Source organism: Scleropages formosus, chromosome 13 (genome assembly GCF_900964775.1).
Source record: "Scleropages formosus chromosome 13, fSclFor1.1, whole genome shotgun sequence".
NCBI classification, from domain to species: Eukaryota; Metazoa; Chordata; class Actinopteri; order Osteoglossiformes; family Osteoglossidae; genus Scleropages; species Scleropages formosus.
In genome coordinates this window covers 18,731,690-18,757,546 of record NC_041818.1, presented here as the reverse complement: position 1 = coordinate 18,757,546, position 25,857 = coordinate 18,731,690, and the positions used below count along the sequence as shown (strand labels likewise).

At 50.0% G+C, this 25,857-nt stretch overlaps 1 protein-coding gene across 1 annotated transcript in view; it reads right to left on the bottom strand.

Annotated features, from left to right (window-relative positions):
* The window catches only part of tenm2a (teneurin transmembrane protein 2a), a 212,948-nt gene that overhangs the window by 165,017 nt on the left and 22,074 nt on the right, over positions 1-25,857 (bottom strand). Inside the window, 1 exon segment of the mRNA XM_029257160.1 lies at positions 4,947-5,248. Within this exon segment, the coding sequence (XP_029112993.1) occupies positions 4,947-5,172 (226 nt within the window). The 5' untranslated portion in view covers positions 5,173-5,248.

The following is a 25,857-nucleotide window of genomic DNA, read 5'->3' as shown; positions in this document are numbered from 1 at the left end:
TCCCAACGGCTGCAATAGTGCCGGCGACACAAGGAGCGTGACACCTGAGCCCTAGGGACACGGGCTGCGTGTGCTGAGATGTATGTGTCACCTGTGAGCGGTGGACGACTTAAACACAGCACATCTTTCCCCTGCCTTACCAAGTTAACGTGCCCCTGAAAATCCCTTTGTACGGTCAATTCTCATAACCTAAAGACGTAATTACCATTAGCTTCAACGGTAACAATTTTTCTGCATTCTCGATCCCCCAACACTGACACTTACACACACACACAGTCTGAAACCACTTGTCCCACGGGGGGTCGCGGCAAACTGAAGCTTAACCCGGCAACACAAGGCGCAAGGTCGGAGGGGGAGGGGACACACCCAGGACGGGACGCCAGTCCATCGCAAGGCACCCCAAGCGGGACTCGAACCCCAGACCCACCGGAGAGCAGGCACGGGCCAAACTTGCCGCGCTGCTGCGCCCCCACCGGTCACACCTGTTAATGCTAAAATATCACTGAATCCCACTGAAAGGGTCACAATGTTTTCCGCAATGAACATTAGTAAAGATGGGTTGGGAAGGAGCCAGTGCTGAAGCTGAGAAGAAGAGTGCGCGGTGGTTCTGGTCTCAGCCGCTCAGCTGTTGGGAGGGGCACAAGAATCTGAACTTGCTCTTCGCGAACAGGAAGAAAGAGCTCGTAAGCCGAGGCAGGGCTATTCGACAGCGCTAAACGAAACCGCTCGTACAGCGAGACCGCGGTAACCCGAACGGACGCGTCTCGGAGGGATCGCTGTATAACAAGAAGGCGTCGTCATTTGCAGCGGCGATGAAGGAGAGTCGTCGAACGCCCCGGCAAACATCGACCCGAAGCTCTAATGAGTCGAGCCAATAAGCAGACCTCAGAGCAAATAAGCGTGCTATAGGAGCTGTGATACGCACGGAGCACGCATTTCTTCGACCGGCGCAAAAGACACGTCCGGTGATGAAACCGAACTGACGCTTTTATTTCGATGCCCTGACGCGGGCGAGCCGGGATCCCTTATAAACCCTTCGCGGCCCATGCGACCGAGGGCACCTAATGCGCGAAAGACCCGTCTCTCCTCCCGACTCGAGCAGCTCTTCCGGACACGGACAGGCTGAAGTGGCGGAGCGGGCGTGGCCCGAAGGAGACTCCCGTGCAGCTGAACGATTAAAGGACTCCACGGCCACTCCCGAGTCCTCGGACTCGGTGACACGAGAGCCCGGCAGCCGCGTGGAGCGGGAGGAAGCCGGCAGGCACCAAACCTGCCGCGCTCTCACGTGCAAAGTCTGCGTTTAATTTCAGAGTCATTTATTTTTAATACCCGGCACTCTCTTTGTTCTTCCTTTGATCTTCTTCGGCGCTGGTTTACTCTCATGCGCGAACAAACACGGAATCAAGGGAATAAAGTAATAAACAAGGGTGTGACTAGAAAGCTAATTCCAGAACAGGAGCAGAAGAGCACACGCTCGCTCACACACACTGACACACAGGATACACCTGGACCTGGGGTTCTTTCCCTGGGGGGGATTACACATGAGCACTCCAGTAGCATGAGCTAATGCCTTCCCTCTTGTCAGCTCCTCGGAGGAGCTCAGCTAGAGCCGGCTCCTCTTTGCGCGTCGGTGAGAAGGCATGCTGGGAAAGCCCCGAGAGCAGGAGGAGGCCTCCGGCTTAGGAGCGCCGCAGAGGAGCTCCCAGAAGGAAGCGCCCAGCATGAGGCAATTGATGGAGTGGACAACCGGCGCGAACCTGTCATCTCTCCATTGGCTACCCGTCCGCCCGCCCGTCCGTCCGCCAACTCTCCTGTCCACATGCGCAACAGATCCTGACATGCTTCAGATCAAAAAGGGCCAGGAGGAAGGCCGGCATGGTGCCTTGATTGGGCCTTCGATCCGCCTCTCTTGCTTGCTGGAGGTCTTTTTTCCTCCACCTCCCCCGCAGACTAAGTTGGCCTCCCGTCTCCCCTCTGCCATTTAGAGGAACACATGGGGCTCGGCTTTTATTAGAGCTTGCTGGAGACTCATGCGGGCCAGGATCACACGTTTAGATTTGACCAGTAAACACAAATCAATATTCGCACAAGTGAAGGAGAGCAGGAAATGAGTTTCTCATCCCGCTTCATTTTGAGGCCGGTTTCCCTCGGTAGGACCGCTGTCCACGCCGGAGTGCCGTACAGGAGACAACAAAGTTATGTGAGGATGCTACTTTGCTCTTTTTGGTCATTTGGTCACTCATTTAATGAGGTCTCTGTTGTCCCTCTGCCATCCTGCAACGTGGGAAAACGCCATGTGGCCAGGCGTGCCCGGCCTGTGGCGCCCAGTCTGCGGCGGGCTGCTCTAAGGACCCTCCACAGGGCAGAACAAACAATGGCAGCATGCGGCAGAGGTGAGGGGTCTGTTGAGGCTCTGCAGTCCTAACCCCACCCGTTTTCACCTCGCGTCCTGCGGCCCGGCAGCTGATGCCAGTGGCGCCCTCCCACCGTAGCCATAAAAATCAGGATTTGTCACGGATCAATAGTAGCCCAGTTCCATTTCAGAGCTCTGGATCAATGGCATTCTGGCTACTGCTTAGATGAAGACTGACTCAGATCGCACCCTCTCAAAGAGTGCTCGTTCGCCCCAAGCCCTGGATGAACTCCGCTCATGAAGAAATGCGAGTCATAGCTGGCCAGAGATAGTCATCTACGTAGGATGCCAGTTCTCCCTGTACTTTCTCGAACCACGTACCCACGGGGAGCGGTCATTATCAGACGTATTAAGTCTTAGTCACCGAAATATCAGCATTTCACCTTACCTCGATTTAGTGTGATTTCCCATGTTCCAAAAAAAGTCAGCTTGCGGTACCCTGTACCTTAGCAAGGAAGGGTTCACCGGTAAAATACGTTTTTGCCTTCTTCTCATATGGCATCTTAGAGCACGCTGTCCTCATCAAAACACACTTCAGGAAATGCAGATGACCAGGGCCAGGGCCAGGCTGCTTTGCGAACTCTCCTCACAAGGGATCTTAGAGCATCAGCTGCCTCATCATTTAGTGAAGGAAGCGCTATTTTTCTGTCTGAAATAACCCAGGTGGACCGCCGGGCAGTCCGTGACTGCTCCTCGTGCCGCTGTGCAGTGAATGACAGCGGCGAGAGACGCGGGCCCTCAGGCTAGACACAAGGTTATTAGATGGAGCTGGAGAGACTCAATAGGTCAGAGAATATGGTTCTCAAGAGGATGCAGAAAAAGAGGATATGATTTTTGAGGGGAAGAGAAAAAAGAGGGGGTGGGGACTCTCATTATTTAAATTGAAAAATGAAATGAAAGTGATCATCCGTGGTCTGTGACATCAGGTGGAAGGGCCCGATAATGAGGAGAAACACCGCAATGTGCAGGAGCCCACAGAGGCCGGAAAACAGAGGGGCCGGCTGCTCGCGGACACGGATCCCCTTGGAGGGCCTTGCTGGGCGCGTAGTAAGAACGGCTTGTGCGACTGCATGTGGAATCGATGCAAATACACCATGACTGTAAGGGACACACAGGAAGAACGTAGAAGCTGGAGAATGTAGAAGAAACCCTTCAGCGCTGTTGAACCTACTGGATGAGCGAGTAACCGAAGGGTTGAGGAGGAAGCAGCAGGATGACCTGGGATGGAAGGTGCTGCAGTTGTTAAGGTTGTTGCTCTGTAGTTCAAGTCAGCTCCTGTCACAGTACCACGACCTGATACAGTAAAAATACCCTGCTCTATAAATAGATCAATCACTGCACCGATTCAAAGTTGACACTGTACATCACTGTGGACATAGGATCGGCTAAATAAAAGGTTAACGAAGAAAACCAGAGACTAAGGAAGACATGAAGAAATGAAGACTGTCTATTTAAGCACTGTCTGATGTTTAAAAACAATAATAAACATTATATGGACATAATAAATATAAATATGGGCACAAAATCAAAGCATTGGCAGTTTTTCCATTCACCAGCATCTAGCGAGGAAAAACAAGTATCAGTCAAAACTTTTTTTTTTTTGCTCTGAGTCGCGTTACTTTTTTAACAAGAGAACTAGCTGTACATACATGAATGATTTCATTTCACGGTGCTTTACGTTCCATTGTTAAACCAAGCGCAAAACAAGGCACCTCTGCTTCGTGACTGTGCCCAATCTGTGCCATATAATCTATTACACGTTCGTGTCGTTTATCATTTTTGTCGTGGTGCTTCCCAGTTAAATTTGGACAAATATAACGTTTGCTTTCAAATTTTCGTCAACTAGCCAACATCAAGTTAACCGCACAGTTAGAGATTCCGAGCCCCTTTCAAAAGGATGTTTTTTAGTGGTGTTACAGCAGCGATAAAGGAGGGTCGTTCACTGCATTTGCAGGAAACCTGTTTGCTCCTATAAGAATCACGCATTCTGTCTTTTTCCCCAGAAAAAGGTCCTTCATCTGTGTGTCTTCTAAGAACTCATTTGTACCTGAGGAAGACAACAGAAAAGTCCCTTTCCTAATGGCTGAGATGTTTTAGGTTCCCCGAGGTTGGGGGTGTTTATTGGGAAAGTCGTGACTGTGTAAAGCCCCACAAAAGCCCTGAGACAGCGAGTGAACGACTGAAACCAGGGGTTGGTGTGCGTTGCGCGCCCCTTTCGTAAACATTTCGGCGAAGGAAGGAAAAAAGAATCAGTGTTTCAGAGGCTGCAGCTCAGCTGCGCTTCACTGAATTTCGCGTACATGTTGAGTTTGGAAGGGCCAAGAAGAAAACAAACATGTACTACACAAGCTGTGGTGTACCTGTCAGCGCAATAACTGGATTACAGAATGATTTCATTAAGAGAGTCAGGTGTTGCGTTGTGTCTCACAAACGCTGTCCCGTGCGATATGAGACGAGACAGGAACGGATGTCGGGAGCAGGAGGTAAGAGATAAGAAGGGGCCTGGGAAACCGGCCGGAGGGTCGAGCCGCACCTTGTCGGGAATACTCGTCGGCCTCGTGGTGCACGAGATCGGCCACGCAGCCCCCGTAGTGTAGGCGGGAGTCGTGGTCGTAGGCCTTGAGCGTCTCGCTGGAGCTGTAGGACTTCTGCGTCGGGACGCGGCAGTCTTCGCTGTCCAGAGATGAGGAGGTGTAGTGCAACTCCTTCCCGCACCGGCTGCGGGTGAGAGAGCGGTTCCGCCGGTCTTTCGTGTCCATGGCTCCGGGGGGGTGGAGGGATGGCCGTCCGCACCCGGTCCTGCCGCTGGCTCTCAGTCGACTCTCAGTTCGTCACCTGCAGGGGGGAAGGCAGAAGGAAAGGGTACGATCAGCGTTCGGTACCATCAGCCGACGCTGAATTTGGGAACCAGGCATCACCAGAGTCGCCTTGACAACAGTCAGACCCCTAAAGGTAAACCCTGGAGGTGTGTACCTGCAACAGGGTAAATGCACAGCATATCAAATGCGCTACAAATTTCTTTTAAAAAAAAAAAAAAAAAAAAAAAAAAAGGCTGATTCGCTAATCCCGGGACCTCGTGAAGAACGTACTTGTAAATGTTGGAACGCACAAGAACCGACAACACAGACCCAGAACAACCGAGTGACGCGGCACATAACTGGGGGTCACCGCTGTCCTCCACCTCATTATCACTGCAAGGAGGAGTCCTCCTCACCGTGAACGGAGGGGTAATAAAGTCCCCATTCAGCTGGAAGAGACCCCCTACCCACACCATCGCACCAGTCTACCACCCCCTAGTGTGCGCTCTGGCACCGGTGCATCCCACACCCGCCTCCTCAACACCCGCCACAGCGCCAAGCCGGTCCCGCTCTACGCCCACCGCGATCTGCCGATTTGTCCCCGGCACTCTACATATGTTCGCTACGTGCATACAAATTCCGCTACATATGTTTTCTGTTATAATGATTTCATGATAAATATTCAATTATTTCATTTGTAAACCAGGGCAAGGCTTCGCATTTCACTGTTACACGATTCCCTTCATGCGGATGGCTTAAAACTATCACTCAAAGCAGTGGTTCTGGCTGCGTGATCTTGTTAATTATAAAAATAATAGGCTAATAGTATGTTGCACTTGGATTCGGATATAACACAATTTAGCCACTAAAATGTCTCATTTAAAGCATGTACATTCATTACCAGGCAATTTATCTCTTGTCTGGGTGAAAGCAGATTTCCCAGAGAAACGCTGGAAGATCCCAAAGTCAGCAGACAATGAGAACAATGAAGCCCATCGCTTACTAACTCACTATTAAGTGTTTACAGGGCACAAGCAAACGAGAAAAAGAAATCATTAGGTTATAATTTACAGCTCAGCCTGCTAATTAGCCACTGAGAGAGAAAGTTAGGATTCTTCGGATTGCCGGAGTCCACCGTGAGTCAATACTTTTAAAAAGGGGTCATACAGAAATCTGCCACCTCCATTGATTAGCAGCTGACACTGGAGAACGTGCCAGTCTCATTACGCAGAAATGCTTTAATCGGAGCGTGATACTGCCAGTTTTTACCAAATCGCTGATGGTCACAGGAAGAAAAGCCAAATTTAGGCCCAAAAAACACTAATAAAAGGCCATCGGAGACGGTAATCAGAAGACGGGGTAAAGGGAGCCGATAGGTGCCACATGTAGCGTGAAGCAGATGAGACTTGTTCCATCTCCGGAGCTCCGCGACCTTCCCCGGGGAGGGAGGTGGTCAACGCGTTAATCAAGGTCCGGGTCAATACCGAGGCACTGCGGCTCGGGCGGGGTCGCTCCTGAGCCTCGTAGAGGGGAAGGGGGGCATCCCCGAAGGCTTGACCGAGCCACCGCGGGCCGGTCGATACATTAGCTATCCGAAGGAAGACCCAAGAAATGCGGTGGGGGGAATGGGGAGCATGGGGCGGGCCATCAATCACAGCACAGCCATTCAGGTGGAGCTTCTCAAGGTTAAAGATATAACCCCCAGTGTGCTCACCGACGGCCGCTGCGCAACACGACAGCGACTGCTGCATTGTCCCTCGACCCTGGTGATATATTAATGTCCATTGTTCTCAGCTCTAATGACTTTCCTGCCTGATTTATTTGCGATAAAGCTGCAGGTGCACCGCGCACGCCAGAACACAAAGAACCTCTGGAAGTGTGACCCTGCCGTGAAACTCGCAAACAAAATGGAACAAAAATGCTTCTTACAAATTATCAGAGGCTTAAAAAAAATCGCTTTAAAATGGCATTTGAAATTTTAATTTTTGAAATAGCTCATTTAAACTTCACCATTGCAGTCGAAAAACTTTTTCAGTGAGAACTGCTTACAATTACAAAATTATAAATATTAAAAAAATAAAGTTGCCATTTATGACCCTAAAAAGGGCAAATTTGATATTTCCTAAAGCAATTAGACACTGAACACTCTTCTACTCGTGCTCCTATACAACCAGTTGACAAACATATTTACGCACGCGCACACACGCACACACACACACACACACACACACACACACACACACACACACACACACACAAAGAGCACTCACAGGGCAATCAGACGGCTTTTTAAAATTTTTTTATTGCCCTCCAGTCATTTACTTCCTACAAAAATAGAAATGTTTTGAGGGAAAGTCTTTGATTTGAAGGTCTATGTTACATAAACATTCTCATATCGGCAAACAAGACGGCGCACATAAAACAAAAATGTTTTTCCTCTTCTTTTTTTGTATAACATGTTAGTAAAGAAACACTCAGGGTCCCATTTATCAAAATCAATTCATTAACTGAGTCTTCTCAAAAAAAAAAAAAAAAAAAAAAAAAACCTAACAAAACAAAGCTGCAACACACCACGTCTCCAGACTTGAAAAAAACGGGATGATAGAGCCCGTGGGTTCTGCACCTGCGTGTGTGTGTTGCATCATCAGTCAGTAAGCAGTGATTTATACTGCATTAAAATATTCTGTAAAATATTAGATGAGACCCATGCTTCATATTATTTCCCAGGGAGGGAAGAAAGGTTGGAATATGACTTGTTTTTATTAAATTAATATTATTATTGGTTATAGCCTTGTCGTTTTCCAGGCGGGTTTTTTTACAGCATTTTCCGAGCAAAAATGTTTACCTGGCATTCATTACACAATCGCTGTTTTCAAACCATAAAACGCTACAGAGGAGAAAGAGGACGTTGCCGAGACGATGCTCTCCTGCCTCGGACACCCATGGGCCTGCGTTGACTCAGCTCGCCAGGACACCATGCTGGGCTGTCAATCTAAGATCAGAATCCAAGCAGACAGTGAGATTATCGCTCACTTAAGAGTGCAGAAATGGGAAATAAATACCAGCTTTGGCATACCTCACCTTCAGGTATGAATAGTAGGACATAAATAAGACTAAATTGCTATACGGAACGTTGTACCAAAACTTCCCGCACAATGAAATGTCCAGCACGTGCCTCAGAGGTGATTTAACTCTTAAATTGACCCCAGCCATGTACAACTTTATCATTGTATAGAGTCCATAGCTGTTCTATCTGCCTGTCTGTCTGTCTATCTATCTATCTCACTCTCTAAGAGATTCTCATCAGAGTCGTGGTGGTCTGGAGCCTATTCCGGAATCACGGGGGAAAAGGTAGGGGGGTGTGGATGTACACCCTCCTGGAGGGGACACCAGTTTAGAAAATTAGTGTGTCCCTTTCACCTTAACTGTGTGTCTTTTGACCGTGGGAGGAAAGCAGAGCAACCAGAAAGAAATCTGTGCAGATACGGAAAAACTGCAAACTCCATATAGAATGAGCTGGGTTCAAATCTACACCAGACCAGCCCAGGAAGTGATAGCCACTGTGCCATCGTGCCACCCTATTATTATTATCATCATCATCATCATCACTAGTTCTACTAGCAGCATTTAGCTAATATCTTTGTCCAAGTAGGCTTACAGGGTCTGCCTTATGCAAAACTAAAAAATTAATGTGATGTAAACCTTCCAATGTGCAAACACCAGAGACAGACTACAGCTAACGGCACGCAGGACCAGTGTCAGGCACGAGCACATGCGCTAGAACATTCCGCTAACAAGCTGTTCGAGAACCCAGCTGACCTGTCTTCCCAGCTGTTATGCAGTAGTTCCCTTCACCGCCATTCCCCTGTCCACTTTGTCCCATACAGGTGTTGCCCAGGGTCGCCCAGATGTACTCACGCTTTCTGCTCGTACCGCACGTTTCGAGCTCCGGTCCGGTGGGTACCGAACAAAGCCGGCGCTCATCCCAGGACACCCATTCGCTCAATTCACCGACTGTATACGACTACAGTTCTGTTTGTGCTTTGGGGAAACCCTGGGACAGCAAGTTATCAACGCTGTTTATTAACAGTACACGAGTCCCCCACAACAGCTAATTAGACACCATGGCATTGAATGTATTAAAAGATGAAAAATTATCTGACAGTATGGGAAGAAAAAAATACTGTAAATAAGGGGAGGGAATTCATTTGGAAACCAGATCAGCTTTAATTAACATGCTAACAACGAAAAAATAGCAGGGATGGCCAGGGACGCGGCGTAAAGCAGGCTGACAGATTTGAGGGGTCCCCGGAGGTGGACCGTCTCTGCTCCTCCAGCATCCCCGGGTCAGCCGGGGCTCTCTCTCCGGCTCCTACCGGCGTACGGACCGTGCTGCAGGCTCCCTTTCACCTGTGCCAGCTGCTGCCAACATTTCATCGACCGCTCCCACAATTCCACTCGGCAGTAACTGCTAAAGAAATAAGCACACGAATAACCAAATCCAAGTGTCCACTTCAGATGATAAATAAAGCAGTACATAAGTCTCTAACTAATTGTCTCCCCTGTGTAACTACTGCCTTAAAATCCCCAAAGAAAAGCAAGAAAGTAATAATAATAGCACATTATGCAGCACGGAATCCCAGTTGAATCCAGGGAGATAGAGCATGTGCTTGAGGAGCGGCGATCGCAGCTTCTCTGTCATTAGGGTTGGGGGCTGCGCGTCGACGTGTTTTTTCGTCCGCGTGCATGCGTGACCCGATACGTCTCGCAGGAAGGGGACCAGATGTTTTCCAAACGTATTATTTTTCACCCATCAGAAGAGCATACTTATTACTGCCACTTAACATTCCATCAATGGTGAAATAACGCAGCAGCCTCTGAATGGAGCGGCTGCATCTGGTGACAGAGGGGTCAGGCAGCTGAGATGTGATGGACAAACACGCACTGTCTGCCACTTGACTGGGCTTCCTCTGAATGGACAGCCCATCCCCCTCCCCGCGTGACCAATTAATCCCGTCCAGTGTCGGGGTGGTTCGGCCAGGGCCAGAACCTCAGCGTGGCTCTGCTTCAGCTGGAACGACTTGCGTGTTACAAGCCCAAATCCAAACCAGAGCCAAATCTAGACTGCTGGGCATGGATCGGCGGAGGTCTTCGGCATCCCTGCCCCCCACCCCCTACCGCCACCCTTCCAGCATCTATCGCTCCGTGTCCCTGCCTTACCTTTCCTGACAATTCGGAGCACCCCTAGAACAAGAAACAAATAAGGATTCTCTTCTGGCCCGTGCTTGTGAGAAAGGCCTCGCCATGGGACTGAAACTCAAAGCCACGCGCGCAACGGGAGAGACCAAATGTCGACCACACACTGTTAATTCAAGCGGTCTTTCCCAGCGTCTGCTTAGCACGCGAGAGCGGTGTCCCGCCACTCCCCTCCTCCGTCTCAACAGACATCTTACGTTAAGCACATGTGACTCGTAAGTAGGTGTGTCCAATCTGCAAGGCGCTCAAGTACACGAGGTTGAGGACCGGAGTCACGCATGCTCCGAGAGAGGCTTGGGTTCCTCCACTCTCACCCAGCCTCCTCTCCCCCGGAGTCTTTAGGATGCAGACAAGGCGCAGGTCCAGACTCCAGGTGAGGCACAATACCGCGCTTACAATGAACTGAGACTGCGCTGCCACATATTAGACTAATCCCAGACATTCACGGTCAGCAGCTTCACTTCTCCAGGACCGGCCCCACAGGAAAGGGATGGCTAGGGGGTGGAGGCAGCGTGTGGGGAAGGAACGGGTGCTCATGGACCAGTGACTGGGGTTTGAATGGGGCGGGACAGCAGATGCACCGGCGACAAGAGAGGGGAGCCGTGGTCCCCTCTCCTCTCAGGACACAGGTAGAGGTACAGATCCCTTTTTATCCATTCATTTGAAGAAGCGCATTGGTTCACAGCAACATGGACACAGAAAGAGAGCCCGTCCACACACACACACACACACACACACACACACACACACACACACACACACACACACACACACACAGAACAAAAGGTTGCAATATTTCACAGGTGTGTTCATGGAGCACTATGCAATAGACTAGAAGTGTGTCAAGACAGTGCAGACCTCCTCTGAACAATCATGCAGGTCAAACGTTAATTCTTCCAGCAGAAAGAGAACAAGGAAGTGTCCCCTAAACGATAAGGTAAACAGAGGACGTGTCCCTGTACGGAGACAGGGAAGGGAAAAGGGGCCCCGACAGGCAAAGGGGAGGAAAGTGGTGTCTCCACGCAGAGATTAAGTGTTTCCATTCAGCTCTTCGAGGAAGACAGTCAAACTCCCGGGACTAAGACTGCAACAGATGTCTTCAATGTCCTCCAAAAAACTCAGGGCAGACCAGGTTGTCTGGGGGGAAAAAACATGGGTCTCATAAAGGCTCAGGAGCCACTGCTGCACTTCTCGTAAGCCTACCTACCTAGTTACTTATCTAATTACAGCGAGACGCTGACGAAGAGAGACACTTCCCAGGGTCTCGGGGTCCCCGCGCCACTTTGACAAACGCCCCTGCCCACGGCCGAGGGACGATCTCGCTCTCCGGCGACGCTACGGCGCACCTCGGCCGCCACGGAGCCGGCGCGCTCTGCGGAGGAGGGGGTGGAGCATCGCTAAAACAATACGCGGCTGACAACCCCGCACTTTCCTGCCGAGGGAAAAGGGTAAAGATTAATAAATCAGTGTCACAGCTTGACATTCTCACCATCTGCTGGATAAAATATTCAAATCTGCAATAAATGCCACCACGGAGCGCAGTGACATGGCATAATTAACGCTCCGTCGAAGGTGACATGCTGAGGGGTTTTTTTCCCTTTCTTTTCTCGGTCCATTTTAGCCCTCTTTTTGAGCGCGGCGAAATGGGGAACACAAAAGCGAACACGCCACCGGCCCAGACGCTGCTATTTAAACGTGCGCAGAGCAAATGACAAGCGCAATCAGGATCCACGACCCCGGAGAGCTAAACAAATGCCACTAGATGCCCAATTTCTACGGCTGAAATGTCAATCGCCGGACCGATAAGCGTCTTCCCCCATCCATCCCTGCGGGTGGACGAGGCTCCTCCCCTTTGTCCGGTGCATAAATGACACGTGTCAGGGCTTTAGCGGGTCACACGCCGAACTGAGATTTGTGGCCCACGTTGACAACCTTTAGGCCTTTAAGATATTCTCATTTGCGGCTGCCGTGACCGATGTGGTCAAAGGCAGCGCGAGGGAAGCTCAGCATCCATCCCCGGGGACGGCGGCGCACGGAAATCCCGCGCACACCACGTCTCCAGCATTACGGAGTAACGGATGTGACACGTTCAAGGTACACGAAGCTACCTGGTATTATTACATCAGGTGGCGTGAGCGTCTATTACCTTAATGGAAGGAAATTAATGCAATAAAAAGTACATTTACTTGAAATTAATCAGTTAATGCCAAAAGCAATCAGGTGAAAAATGTAATAAACCAAGAGACCTGGTTATTTAAACTGAACCATGTATTTTAAGGGAAAAATAACTGGTCGCTTCCCCACCCACCTGCAGATGGCTGAGAGGTGAAATGCTGACAGGTTCGCAATTGTGACGGGACCCTGGAGGTGGGACCCACGCAAGCCGGCATGGTTTCCGTGCGAGATCGCTGTGACGTGTATTAAGTTGGACATTTGCAGAACGAGGTTTCCGGAGAAAGTGCCACAACGCCCCAGCGAGCCCGAGCGCCGGAACGGCTCTTTCAGCTCGTTTTCCCACAATGCCCCTGGGCCCTGGGTCACCGCACTTCACGAGCAGGTGACATCATAATCGGCAAGCCGGGCGAGACAAACGAGTCCGGAGGGAGTCAATTAAGGGTCGTCAAGCGAAAGAGCCAAATCTGCCCGGAGACGAGCGGGCCTCCGTCTGGCCAGAGGTTCGGAGGAGCCGCGACGGTGGGTCAGCGAAAGGCTGGACGGCCACCTGCGCCCCCCACGCGCCACTTTCCAGTAGGCTTTCTGAGGACTCCCCGATACTGTCCCCGGCAGCAACGCATCGCCAGCCACTGACAGCCCATCGTGGCACCACTTCCTGTGAATATTTCACATTTGGTTTCCTTCTTTTCCCCTTTTTATAGAACATGTCACCCATCTGGCTGAGACATGACAACCGGTTCCGAATCGAAATAAAATGCCACCCTCTCTCGGCGTAAGTCCTGCAGGAACCTCAGATCCTCGGAGACAGCAGCACCTCACCGTTAGCGCGACACACAGGTGTTCCCAGCCACTGCCGGCTTTCACAGGTGTGTGTTTTCAGGCAGCCCACTGAAAGCTCATGTCAAGTGATGAGAATGACAGTGCAGGCAGGTTTAATGGGCGACAGCCCAACTGAGGCATCCTTCACTGGGGGATGGGGATGGGGATGGGGATGGGGATGGGGACGGGGACGGGCACCGAGAGCCCCTCCACTCTGCCGCCACTTGAGACACATAATGAACACCCTCTCCACACACATTATATTCCATATAAAAACCCTGTCACTGGAGCTCGAGGGCCCGTGCTCCGAACACACCGTGCAGCAAGTGCCATGCAGTTAACATGCAAATGCCACGGATGGCAAGCGAGCGAACGCCCGCCCACCTTCCGCTTCCCCTCCCCCCGCCCCCACGCACTCCGGCCCATTAAAATCTCCAGTGTGCAGTTCTCTCTTTGTCCCTCTTTTTAAGTATTTCAGGATCGAGCGGGGAAACGGTCTGTCTGCCAGGGCAGCCGAACATTGTCGCCGTGCTGGAAGTGCCTTGGGGGCCAATAGAACACAGTTACAGCAGCAATGACATAGTTCACTGGTCCAATTAAGCATGCTAGATTTCCTGTCATTAGAGGGGATGTCTTCGGGAAGCAACACATTCTGGACAAAATAAAGGCTGGGGGAGGATTCTCGGTCAATTTGCATGCAGCCTTCCTCCTTTAGGGAGAGTTGGGGGGGATACCCTTGCTTGAGGAAGAGGGAGACCTCATCCGAGTGACCGCGAGCAAGAAATGCTCTCTCTTCGAGAACCAAAGAGCGGGAACGTCGAGATAAATGCCGGGGCCTTTACCTCCTTTGCAGACAAAGTATAAACAGAAAAAAGAAGAGGGGCAAAACACCAACGTGTTTATGAAGGGCAATGTTTTTGACACATCGGAAGGCAAAGAGAACAAGATGGCAGCGAGACATTTTAAAAGGATGAAAGAGCTCGTCCTTTCGTTGCTGCTCAATGCCTTCCGTTTAACCGGGAAACCGCCACGAGGCGCTGCAGCAGCGAGGCCTCCGCGTCCCCAACGTCACCACGGACCTGTTGGACTTTGCTGCAGTACTGATGAGAAACTAACGACATTAAATATGAATGAGACAACACGGTGTCGTGTAGTTAGCCTCTCCGTCCAGCTCGACTCGAGCAGGAACGGAAGTGGACCGTAAGCCAAGGAGGCGCCGCTACTCCGCACGCTCCGTCAGCCTCCCGCCCTGAGAGGGCGCTGTCACGGAGCGGTAGCAAAGGCCACTGGCCACTGGCCAAACCCCATCCTTGTCTATACCGATGGAAAAAACAAAGCAGGAGCATTCGCGAACAGCTCGACACGGGGGTACGAAGGCAGTGGCGCAGTTGGGGGACTTTGCTCATATTACACATTCAGTAGATGGTGGAGGGCGTCTCCCTGCGGAGCTCCGGGACGGTGCGACTTTGTGGCGTTCGGCATTCTGCAAGGAGTCGAGGCATTGCGAGAAAAAACACGTCACGCTAACCGTAAACAAACAATTCAGACTGAAGGGACAGACACATGTGACTCGGGGAACAGGGGCAGCCTGGGCAGAACAGCGGACACACCGGAGAAGGGACGCACTGATGCGGTAAACTGAAATCGCGCCGAAGCGAAGAGTGTGTTGCGTTGCAAAGAAAGAGACGGAGGCGCTCATCGGGAAACCGCCTTCGTCGGCAATTGATCCGCCTCCTAAAAAGAGACGCGGGCGTAGAAGGTTCGCCCTCGGCGCGGATCCAGGCCCTACGTCGCCACACGGCTCTCCAAAGAGAAGCGAGCGGCACCACGTGAAGGTCCGTGGGCGCAGGACCCCGCGGTCTTACCTGTGATCCCTCTCAGCGCGCGCGCGGAGCAACACGCGAACTTGGCAGCATTCGGAGACGGACCCGTGAGTCAGAGGTTCTGGGAAGTGTGAAACATTCGTAGGAAAAGTGTAAAAGTGCAAGCTGGAGGGCTGTCTTATACTAATACTGTACATTTAACTACCTGCAAATGAACCCACCAAAGGGATCCCGCCCTGATCTCATCCAGAGTCACGTTTCCAACCAAATGGGTTCTGTAGCGCACGCGCACACACACACACACACACACACACACACACACGACACTTTGCAGCAACCTCTGTGGGATGGTGCGGGAAGGCAGTCGGGAACGGTCTGCTGCCTGGGGTTCAGAACGCCACTCTTCTCGGTGGGAGATGATGCTGGGAGATGAGGAGAAGTGTGAAGAACCCCAGCAGCTTCCCATCTTCTCATCCTTTCCTTACCAGCTGTTCCTCCTCACATTCCATTTGTTCCAGACTTCTCTCACATCTGCTGTTGTTTTTTTTTTCCCCTCTCTCGATCACACACACTGGCGCTCACATAAACATGTATGACTCCTTACTGCCAGTGAATGGTGTGTCCTCATGCGCGCGCACACACACACACACACACACACACACACACACACACACACACAGGCTGCCATGTGGCCATACCTCCGTATCATCACACAGATCATTTTGAACCTCTTATCGGCCTTTCAAGGGTCCGATGTCGGATGTTGCGGCGAAGACCCAAGCCATACTCGCCGAAGACGGTTCTCACTCCTCAGAGAACACGGAGGCGCAGGAAGCAAACCGCAAGAATCAACCAAGATCTCTACAAAGCCAAACCATCTTCCAGAAGCTCAGGAACTAATCTAAGAGTTGCTTCTATAACCAAACTTTGAATAGAATACATCTGACTACGGAGATATTTTTGTAGCGCTTGGATCTCCACTGATGTCGTTTGTGTGCGAAAAATGCCCTTTCGAAGCCGAAACTCTCTTTGTGCACTTCAGAAAACGAAGGACGTCTGAGGTTCGACAGAAGAGAGTGATGAAAACCGGTGAAAGATGAGTAAAAAGTGAACTTCAGTTCCGGCCCGCTAAAGGAGTAAGGACCCGGTGCGGAATAATGACTCGTTTGATGTGGAAAGTGCTTCCGAACCTGAAACACTCTGCTGCTAAACTAAGGGGAATAGAGGAAGGAGAAGGAACCGTTCACCTGAAAAGCAGTAATACCAACAGCTCTGCTGCCCACTGCCCCTGCCACTACTTCCCCCCGCAACAGGAGCATTTCGAGTTCATCGCTCGGTGCCTCACAGGCTCATTAAAGGGGCGACATGTTGAACACCGTGTGCTCGTGTAGGTGGCTGCTTTTCCAAAGGACTCGTTACCGACAGCGGAACCTCGGGAGGGTCGGCGTTTCTCCTCCTCTCCTCCTGATGCGATGTGCCCCCTCGCCCGCTGCCCTTTCTCCACGGGCCCCCCGGTTCCCCGCACGCTCCCGCCGAACCCGCCATCCCACCCGCCTCCTCGGTCGCTCATTTTCACGTTCCCTCCGGATCCGCCGCACCTCCCGCGGACCTCCTGCGAGTCTCCCGTGCTCCTTCTCCGATGCGACTTCACCCACAGCCAGGTCTCTTAATCACCCAGTTACTATGGTCACGTAAAAGCCGAACACGTCTGGTTACGCGATCCATATTACCCGGGTGGGCATCACAAATAAGCTTGGCAATTAGTTTCTATTCCTCCAGAGCAATTAACCAAGCAAAATTAGCAACTAGGAACCACATTTGGTCTCTGTACATGGCTCGCTTACTTCACCATGACTCCCAACTTACTTGCAACCTGCTCAACTCTATAAAGAACACTCTACTTCAACAATATAATCAAGTAGCTCTCGCTGTTTACCATCTTACCATATTTCAAGGACTTTAACCCCTTGGAGGTTTCACAGTGAAAGGAGAATGATACCAACAATAGTTGGCTGAGGAATACAGCTGTGGTGTGAAATGACAAAGAGAGGGGGGGAAAAAACATATATATATATACACACACACACACACACACACACACACATATATATAGAGATAGAGAGGAGTGGACTTGGGGATGTGACATATCTTTAGCGTACCTTCCCCTGTTTGACTTATTTCTGTAAGGGGTAAAAGAAGCAGTTCAGAAGCTCTTCTCTTCTCCCCATTAAGCTCCTTGTAAGCGCAATGCGTCTCCCACGTTGACCAAATGTTTAAGCTGGGACAATGAAACGGTTAAGTGCACTTGTTACTGTTCAGAGGTGTCCGGGTCTGTCTCAGGGCTTGTTTGGGAGCAAAGGCAGCCTTCACAACGCCCATTACTAAGTCTCCTCTCACCCGAGGGCCACAAAGAGGAACACTGGGCAGGGATGGGAAAGGGTTCTGCCGATGTGCGGCTGGTTATCCCGCAAGCTCCTTCTACCTGCGGAAACACTCAACGTGGATCAGTATGAGGAAGGGTCGTAAATAAAAATGAGGTTTAAACAACACTAAGGCCAAAACAGGTGTGTTGTAAAGCTCCAGAGTCTGGCTGAGCCAACTGATCCCAGGGCAGTTTACAGCTCTGTATCCCACTGACTGATCGGGAGCACTGGGGCTCTTCCACTGCAATGGGTCGAGGGCCTTGTCATCATGTAAGCGCTTACCGTAAACCCGACAAAGGCAGTCAGGACCACATTTCAGCATGGTTTTATTGACCACCACAATCAGAATCACTTAGAAATGAGGCAAGAAACTGGGGGGAACTGGGTGTGGAGGAACCTCGGAAACATATCCCAGGCAAGCACAACGATAAACACTCTTCACAGGCTGTGCAGAGGGGGGAACCACAGTGTGCAGCCAACATTTACATGGAGCTCCCGGTGCTGCACTGCAGTCCCACCTGCGGCACAAACACACCAGTAGGGAGTCTTTCGGCTCAAGCGCAGGCCAAATAACTGAGAACCAAGAAGTTACCACCTAAGGCAAGTAGGTGGGAGTAGGGCAAGTGCTATATAGTCTAACTGGACTCATGGCGACCACCCGTGTTTTCATGGTAACGGAGAAAACGGAACCAGCTTCTTCACACACACACACACACACACACACACACACACACGCGCAGAACTCATTCTTGAACTAAAGTACCAAGTGATTAAAAAGCACTGAAAAGTTATTGGTGGATGAGGCCACATTATACCGCAGAGGAAATCCAGGGATATATGCATTTCAAAGAGCAACATTTTAACTTTCTCACTCCATCACACAAGTGTCATCCAGCTTACGGGGATGAAGTTTGTAGTGCCGCTACAACCTCTCCCACGCGATGCATCGCTTCCCTTTCACCGGGCCCTTCTCACAGAGTCCCTCCCATTGCAAAAGCTGCCAAGTAAAAGCTGGATTTAAAGCAGGTCCAGATACAGTGCCGCTCTCCAAAAGCCAGACCCACTGCCACCTGGCCTCCTCTCACCGATACGTCTTTGGGGCATTTAGGAATGAATCGCGGCACACGGGGTGTGAGGACAGAAGGAGCACGGAGATAAGAGGGCCCTGACAATATTATTACCGGTGTGGCCATTACGAGGGGAATTGTGACACACCGAGCGAGCCCGGGACCGCTGGCAGAGACGTGGCCCGTGCAAAAGATGTGGCACAGCTCCTTCCTGGTGCCCAAAGCCGCGGGCCTACAAGAGCACCATGAGGAAGCGCACGTGTCTCAAAGTCCTTCGGAAAACACATCGGCGGATGAGACGGTTTCTAGAATCCCAGGTAGAAGAACGCCCCGGGGGTGGGGAGTCTGACACACGGATTCTTGGCGTGCGCCACAGTAAAACGGGACCTCCCATCATCAATCATAAACTCCGAGAGCCGCAGCCGGTGGAATTACATGTGGCGACGGTCAATCTCGCCGAGTGCGAAACCACGAACGGATAGGTTCGCCGGATGATCACACGGCTCCACGACACACCTGTGTCACTACGTCCAACTGGCAGTAATTACAAAGCAAAGCCTTTCAAAAATTCGCCGGAGAGCCTGAATGCTGTGAAGCACGTCCCGTTCCCCTTCGCTGAGAGATGCACCGGATGAGCCAATCCTTAAAGCACTCACAAATGCTGCCGTATGCCAGATGTGCTAACCTTTACCTGGATCCTGATTCCTGACCATTAAAATCGTGAACATGAAACTGGTCAAAGTTGGTGAGTGTGGGAAGATTAAACTGACTGAAAGTCAATCCTTCCAAAATTCTGCTTCCCTTCATGTTGTACCTTCAAAATTCTGCGAGATTTTCTGAGAATTCCTAGAGCTTCAGAAATACATTTCATGTCTATGATATAATGCCACGATTTAAACAGATGTAACATTAGTTAAGTACAGCTTGTTGAAACAAGGTAAAGGCACTTATGCTTCAAAGGTACTTGTATTTAAATACATTCAAGGTGATATGAATTTATATTCAGTGCAGGTCTAGAACAACAACAAATGGAAGAGTAACAGAAGGGTGAGAAGCTGTGCAGCGTGGTTCTTTCCTTTGACATCGTCTTTGATATGACCTGAGTAAAAAACCCAGACTTCTGCCTGAAGAGTTGATTTCTCAACCTAAATTAAGAGGATTAAGAAGCCAATCCCAGATGACCAGTGCTTGTGAAAACAGACCAATCTGATGATTTCCTGAGAAACAAATCACATCACTGAGTCCATATGCTTTGTGCAGTCAAAAGTCAATGGTCAGAGGAGCAGTGTTTCTGGAGAAGCCCTTTGGCGCTTCAGGTCAGGTGGACAGCACGCGACACTGCGTGACGGCAGCCCTCGTGTTCAGCATCTCGACTGATTTCCCACATTGCCGACAAGGGAAGTACTCACATGATCCATAGCGTTGTGCATGTATGGCGAACACCAGCTCTTTTTCATAGTGAGGAGGTCCATGTCAAGGGGTCAGGGATGCGATGGCAGCTCTGCCGATTCCATCCCCAAGACACCAGTCACGTCCCAATCATTTCAGACATTTCTGTAATCTTTAGAGCACTTATGACGATCAATCCGCTGAACAACTGATCGGCTAAAATAACAGTGATAGATGCTCTTCGTTGCTGATACTTCCAAAACAAAGTTCTACCTATTTATATAAGCTAGAAAACATAATAAGGTTCTATCTGAGGTTTGCCCCACAATTGCTTCAGTACCTTCGCCCGGCTGTGTGCCTGGGTAACCAGTTGTGGCCCTGTGATGGACTGGGGTCCCGTCCAGGGTGTGCCCCCCACACCCCTTCAGTCTTGCACCCTATGTCTCCGGGATAGGCTCCCGCTCCCCACGACCCTGCTCAGGACAAGCGGTTCTCGAAATTGGTTGGCTGGTTGGTTGGTTAGTTAGTTCTACCCGGGGCTCAAACAAGTAACCTTCAGCTTAAAAGCCTTTTACAGCAACAGCTTCCTCTTCTATAGTGAAACAAGTTACAGCAATGATGCTTGTTAACAGAAACGACGACTGCCTTCTCGTATGTGCTGTCCTATAACCGGTTAGAAGAGGTGAGCGCTTTTCACCGTAGAGGACGCAGCATGAGGACACGGCAAGGTGAACAAAGCAGGGCGAGGATGCTGCGTACTTTTCCGATACCATGCTGGTGTTCTAGGAATGCACCGCTTGGTGTTATTGAGCTGACGGCATGGAGTCTGCCCAGTAAGCTGCTTTCGAAGAAATAAATAAATCATCAGATTAAATTGCTTCCATTCCCCGTCAATCCCCCTGGATTTGTTTTTAATAACCTAAAACAAGGGAGAGCCTATAAACAACCATCGTCTACTGGTGGAACAACCAACCACACCGGGTGCACAAAGTGAGACATCAAGAGAAAGATGAATAATTCAGACAAGGAATCATTAACATCTTTTCCTTGAACACCACCAATAGTGGAACCATAAAGAAAAGCAGCAATAATATGGGAAATTTTTCATTTGCTCATCCATCCATCCATCCATCCCTCCCTCCATCTATCCATAATTAATACCCCCTCTCCAATGCAGGATCCAAGGCCTGTCCTGGAAGCAGATCATATCTTCGACAGGATGCCAATCCATGGAACACAAACACAAACACACACACACACACACACACACACACAGGCCAATTTATAGTCACTACTCCACCTGAAATATAGGTCTTTGGAGGATGGGAAGAAAGCCACAGGAAAAGGGGTGGAAAAAGTGAATTCTGCACAGAGCGATCCAGGTTTGAACCCACAACCCAGAAACAGTGAGTCACAGCACTGCCCGCTGTGCCACACTGCAAAGGCCTTTATAGTCCATATATTGAAGTATGACAGAGCAAGGGGTCTCTCATAAACCCAGTGCTACTTACAGCTATCTGGGTAATAAAATAAAAAAAAAACACTTGGCTACGTTTAGACAAATGAGCGGAAAATGTTCATCGCAGCTGAAAGTAATGTTCGTGTTCTTAGCTGAAACCCTGCAGAAGAAAATGAAGCGGGGCAGGCAGAAGGCCACGGACAAACCATGAGATCCCATCAGGCAGACTGGTGCTGCTCTTCCAAGGTTTAAGAGTTCTTGCCTTTGAGAAGCCCCACAAGTCTAGGGGTATTTGCACTTGCACTTGGGAAGCCTGAGCAAATGCAATTTGAGAGGAATTATCTCTCAAGTCTAAACAAAGACAATTGGAGTTTATTGCTTTCAGCCGCGAACACGGATTCATTACGAAAACACGGCACTCCCGAGTGAATCCCGTGTCAGATGCGGACACTTGAATTAAATGCTTTCAAAGTGTGTATTAGGGTGTTTTTTCAGTTTCTGTGGTAAAACAATCAAATGCTTATTGCCTCGCAAAAGATGAGTGCGTTTCTTGCTTCTGGAATTACCGGTTTGGAAGCGTACCGCCGGAGCCGTGCGACTGTCGACTGACTCCAAGAGAATGTCTGAGTGATGAAGGAAACGTCCGGTGGGCAGTGTTTAGGAGGGAGACGCCACACCTGTCACTAGAGAATCCTGCAGGGGACCTCGATGTGTGCTGTGCTGCTCAGCGGATGGATGCTGGTCACCATAAGTAAAATAAGAGAGAGCAGTAAAACAACTTGACCCAAGACAGCAGGGATGGACAGGCAACTATAAGGTGCTGTTTCCCAGAACCCTGCTATACTACCCTTTCCAAGTACAATGACATTTGTTTTATCTAGCAGACACTTTTTTCCAAAGCGACTTCCAATGAACTCTGTGTAGTGTTATCAGCCCACACACCTTATTCACCGCGGTGACTTACACTGCTAGATACACTACTTACACTGGGTCACTCATCCATACATCAGTGGAACACACTCTCTCTGTCAGCCACACACTATGGGTGAACCTGAACAGCGTGTCTTAAGGACTGTGGGAGGAAACCAGAGCACCACGAAGAAACCCATGCAGACACGGGGGAGAATATGCGAACTCTACACAGACTGAGCGGGGATCGAACCCGCGTTCTTTCGCACCACCCAGCTGCTGTGACACAACAGCGCTACTCGCCGTGCCGCCCAATGACATTTACAAGTACAATGACAATTATTCATTTAGCTGATGCTTCTCTCCAAAATGAACCACAATGTTTAAATCACACTTATTTACCCATTTTTACAGTTGGGCATTTTTGCTTGGAGCCATTTTGGTCGTAAGTACTAGAGCAGGAGGTGGGATTTGAACCTAGGACCTTCAAGTCCAAAGGCAGGAGTGCTAACCACTACACTACGGAAAGAAGGAAAAGAACCACTCTTGTGATGTGTCAGACCTTCCTGCTCTCTGTCACGTTAGCAGATATTGTTTTCTGAGCATTCTGTAATGCAGCAATAAAAGTGCAATTCAGTGGTGGAAAACAACATTGTTACTGGAACATTTCCAGAACGCAGCAGGCGACAGCGCTTCAACGGTAACCCGACTGTGACATTTCCCAATGTAACACTAAAGAGCTAAAAATGGAAATACTACCATATCTTAAAAGCCAATACAGAAGAGAAAAACACGCAAAGAAGTCCACGGCGAGGTGAAATGACACGCGCGGCCGTCGTCCACACGAGCCGGGGATCTGCGACGGAGACCTGAGCATCCGAGGTCATTCGGGTCATCCAAAGGTGGCTGTTCGTCCAGGATGTGCAACTTCTACAACACAAGGGTGCAAAGATTTTTTTTTTTTTTAGAAGCAATCACTTTTTATGAAGCCCTTTTCCGTTAATGTGAACCGAACATCCTCGATGCACAGCACCGAGTACCTCTGAACGTGCGCAAGAGTAACAAGGAAACAAGTTGGCGTCTTTCATTAATCTGAACAGATGATGCCTGATGAATCAATTTAATCATTTCCAAAAGACATAAATAGCTGATTTCACAGCAAAGTGTTAAGAGACATAAAAGGAAGGCCTTCGTTGCGGGGAAAGTGCTGAAAGGGACTAATAAAGACCAGCTCATTTTCTGCATCATTTTTGTGTATTCAAAACCAAAAAACAGATGCCGAGGCTATAATGGAGCAACGCAAGCATATCATCTCTGCTTGAACACTGGCTGTAAGCAATATGTTGAAGAATATGGTGGCATTCAACAAATGCAAGCTGAAAGTGTGTGCGTATATGAAAATAAACAGCAGGCAGCACAGCGGTTAGCGCCGTCAGTTTACAATCCAGAGGCTCTGGGTACGAAACCCACTGCCGCTGCAGAAGAATCGATAGAGCAAGAACACCGTGCTGGACGGAGGGGTAAATCGTTGCAAAGCTGGCGATCTAACGCTGTAAGCCGACTCGGAGAGAGGTGGCAATATGTAAATATATTGCGCAAGAATTACCAGCCCAAAAACAGTGCACCTCCTCCAAAGCACCGAAAAAAAAAAAACAACCCCACAAAGTTTGAAATTAAATGTCAAAGAAGCACTTCACTTCCAATTTTGGTTAACGCTGAGTGGCCTCAGCTGGCAGCATTTGTACTTGAAGGATGAAGGGAATTGCGAGAAAATAGTGCACCTAAAAGCACTGCCGTCAGTATAACAACCGATACAAATTATAGTCCACGAGAATCCTTTCCGCTATGGTATAATCTAAAAACTTTTTTCCTAAATAACCTTTTCTCCTGCATAACCCCTCATTTACATCCTTCCATTCTTCTCATTTTTCAACCTGATTAACTCAGCTGAGTAATGGTTATTAGCAGATGAATGGCAATATTCCTTCTTAAGCAACAGTGTGTGTATATAGGAGCAAGCAGACCTCGAATTAAAAACACAATGCATCGCTATGTAGCTAATTGCCTACGTAGAGTTTAACTTCAGAGGTCACGCTTATAATGGATGCGGCCGAGCTGGGATTACGCGGCCGGCTCATCTATAGAAAAACGCACAATGACACGAGAACGGACGAGCTCTTATCTTGCACATTCAGACATTTGTTGCTATAAAGTGCCACTGGTGCACGAGGGCCCTTCAGAATCGCGAGAAAATATAATACGGGCACGAGCAACCTCGTCCTCCTCGTATTCATCCGTTAATAATTTTCGACGGCAACTTACCGTAAGCGCAAAAACTTAGGAGCGCAGAGCCCCAGGCGACATGTGATGCGCGGAAGGTGACGCGCAGGTGAGCAGAGAGCCTTAGCGATGCACCCACTCCTATCAGGATGGCACCGCAGCGGTCAGGGCGCCGCGCCGCTTCTCCGCCGACTGGGATCGGACCGCCGGCCGACGCCGGCCGACGCTCGCCCGACTCGAGGATGGCGCGTGTCTGCGCGTATGTTCGTTCAGTTGTTTCCGGGAGGTCGCACAGTTGCTGGGAACTGATGCACCACCGCTGCTCAGCTGTGTTTTTAAACCCAACGTTTTACGTGCGGCTTGCATGTTCTCTCCACGGTGGCGCGGGTTTCCTCCAGCTGCTCTGGTTTCCTCCCACAGTCCAAAGACTAGTTCAAGGTGAACCGGTGACTCTAAATTACCCACAGTGAGCATCTGAGCGAACGAGGGTGCGCGTGTCATTGCCCTGTGATGGACTGGCGTCCCATCCGGGGCCTACCCTGCCTCACCCGCTACGGTAGGCTGCAGACCACAGTGACCTTGAACCGGACAGGTGCTTACTGACAAATGCTCTATGAATAATGAAAGATAAAGGATGAATGTTGAATGGAATTTTATTATTTGTTGTTACTTTGTTTTCCCCCCTTTTTTAAACTCTTTCATACAGCTGGGTATTTCATCACGAATTCAGGTGGTGCAACAAAGGGGCTCTCCTCGGACTTCCGGCACCGACCTTCTGGACGCTCCATAGCAATGACTGCACCCCCCGCCGCCCTTTCAGAACACACGGGATTACCATTGTGCGGGCCAGCCGTGGGCGTAATGCCAGCTTTCGTGCCTCAGCGAGGGGCTGCATGAGCCTCGCCTCTTTTCTATTTATAAAACAAACAGAATTCCCATCTGGGTTTCCAGTGGCAGTAACGATTCCCATTTTGCTCCATCAATCACTGTTACTATCAGCCGCTCAGACGAAATGCCTCATGGCTCAGGGCTCAGGGCTCCAGGAC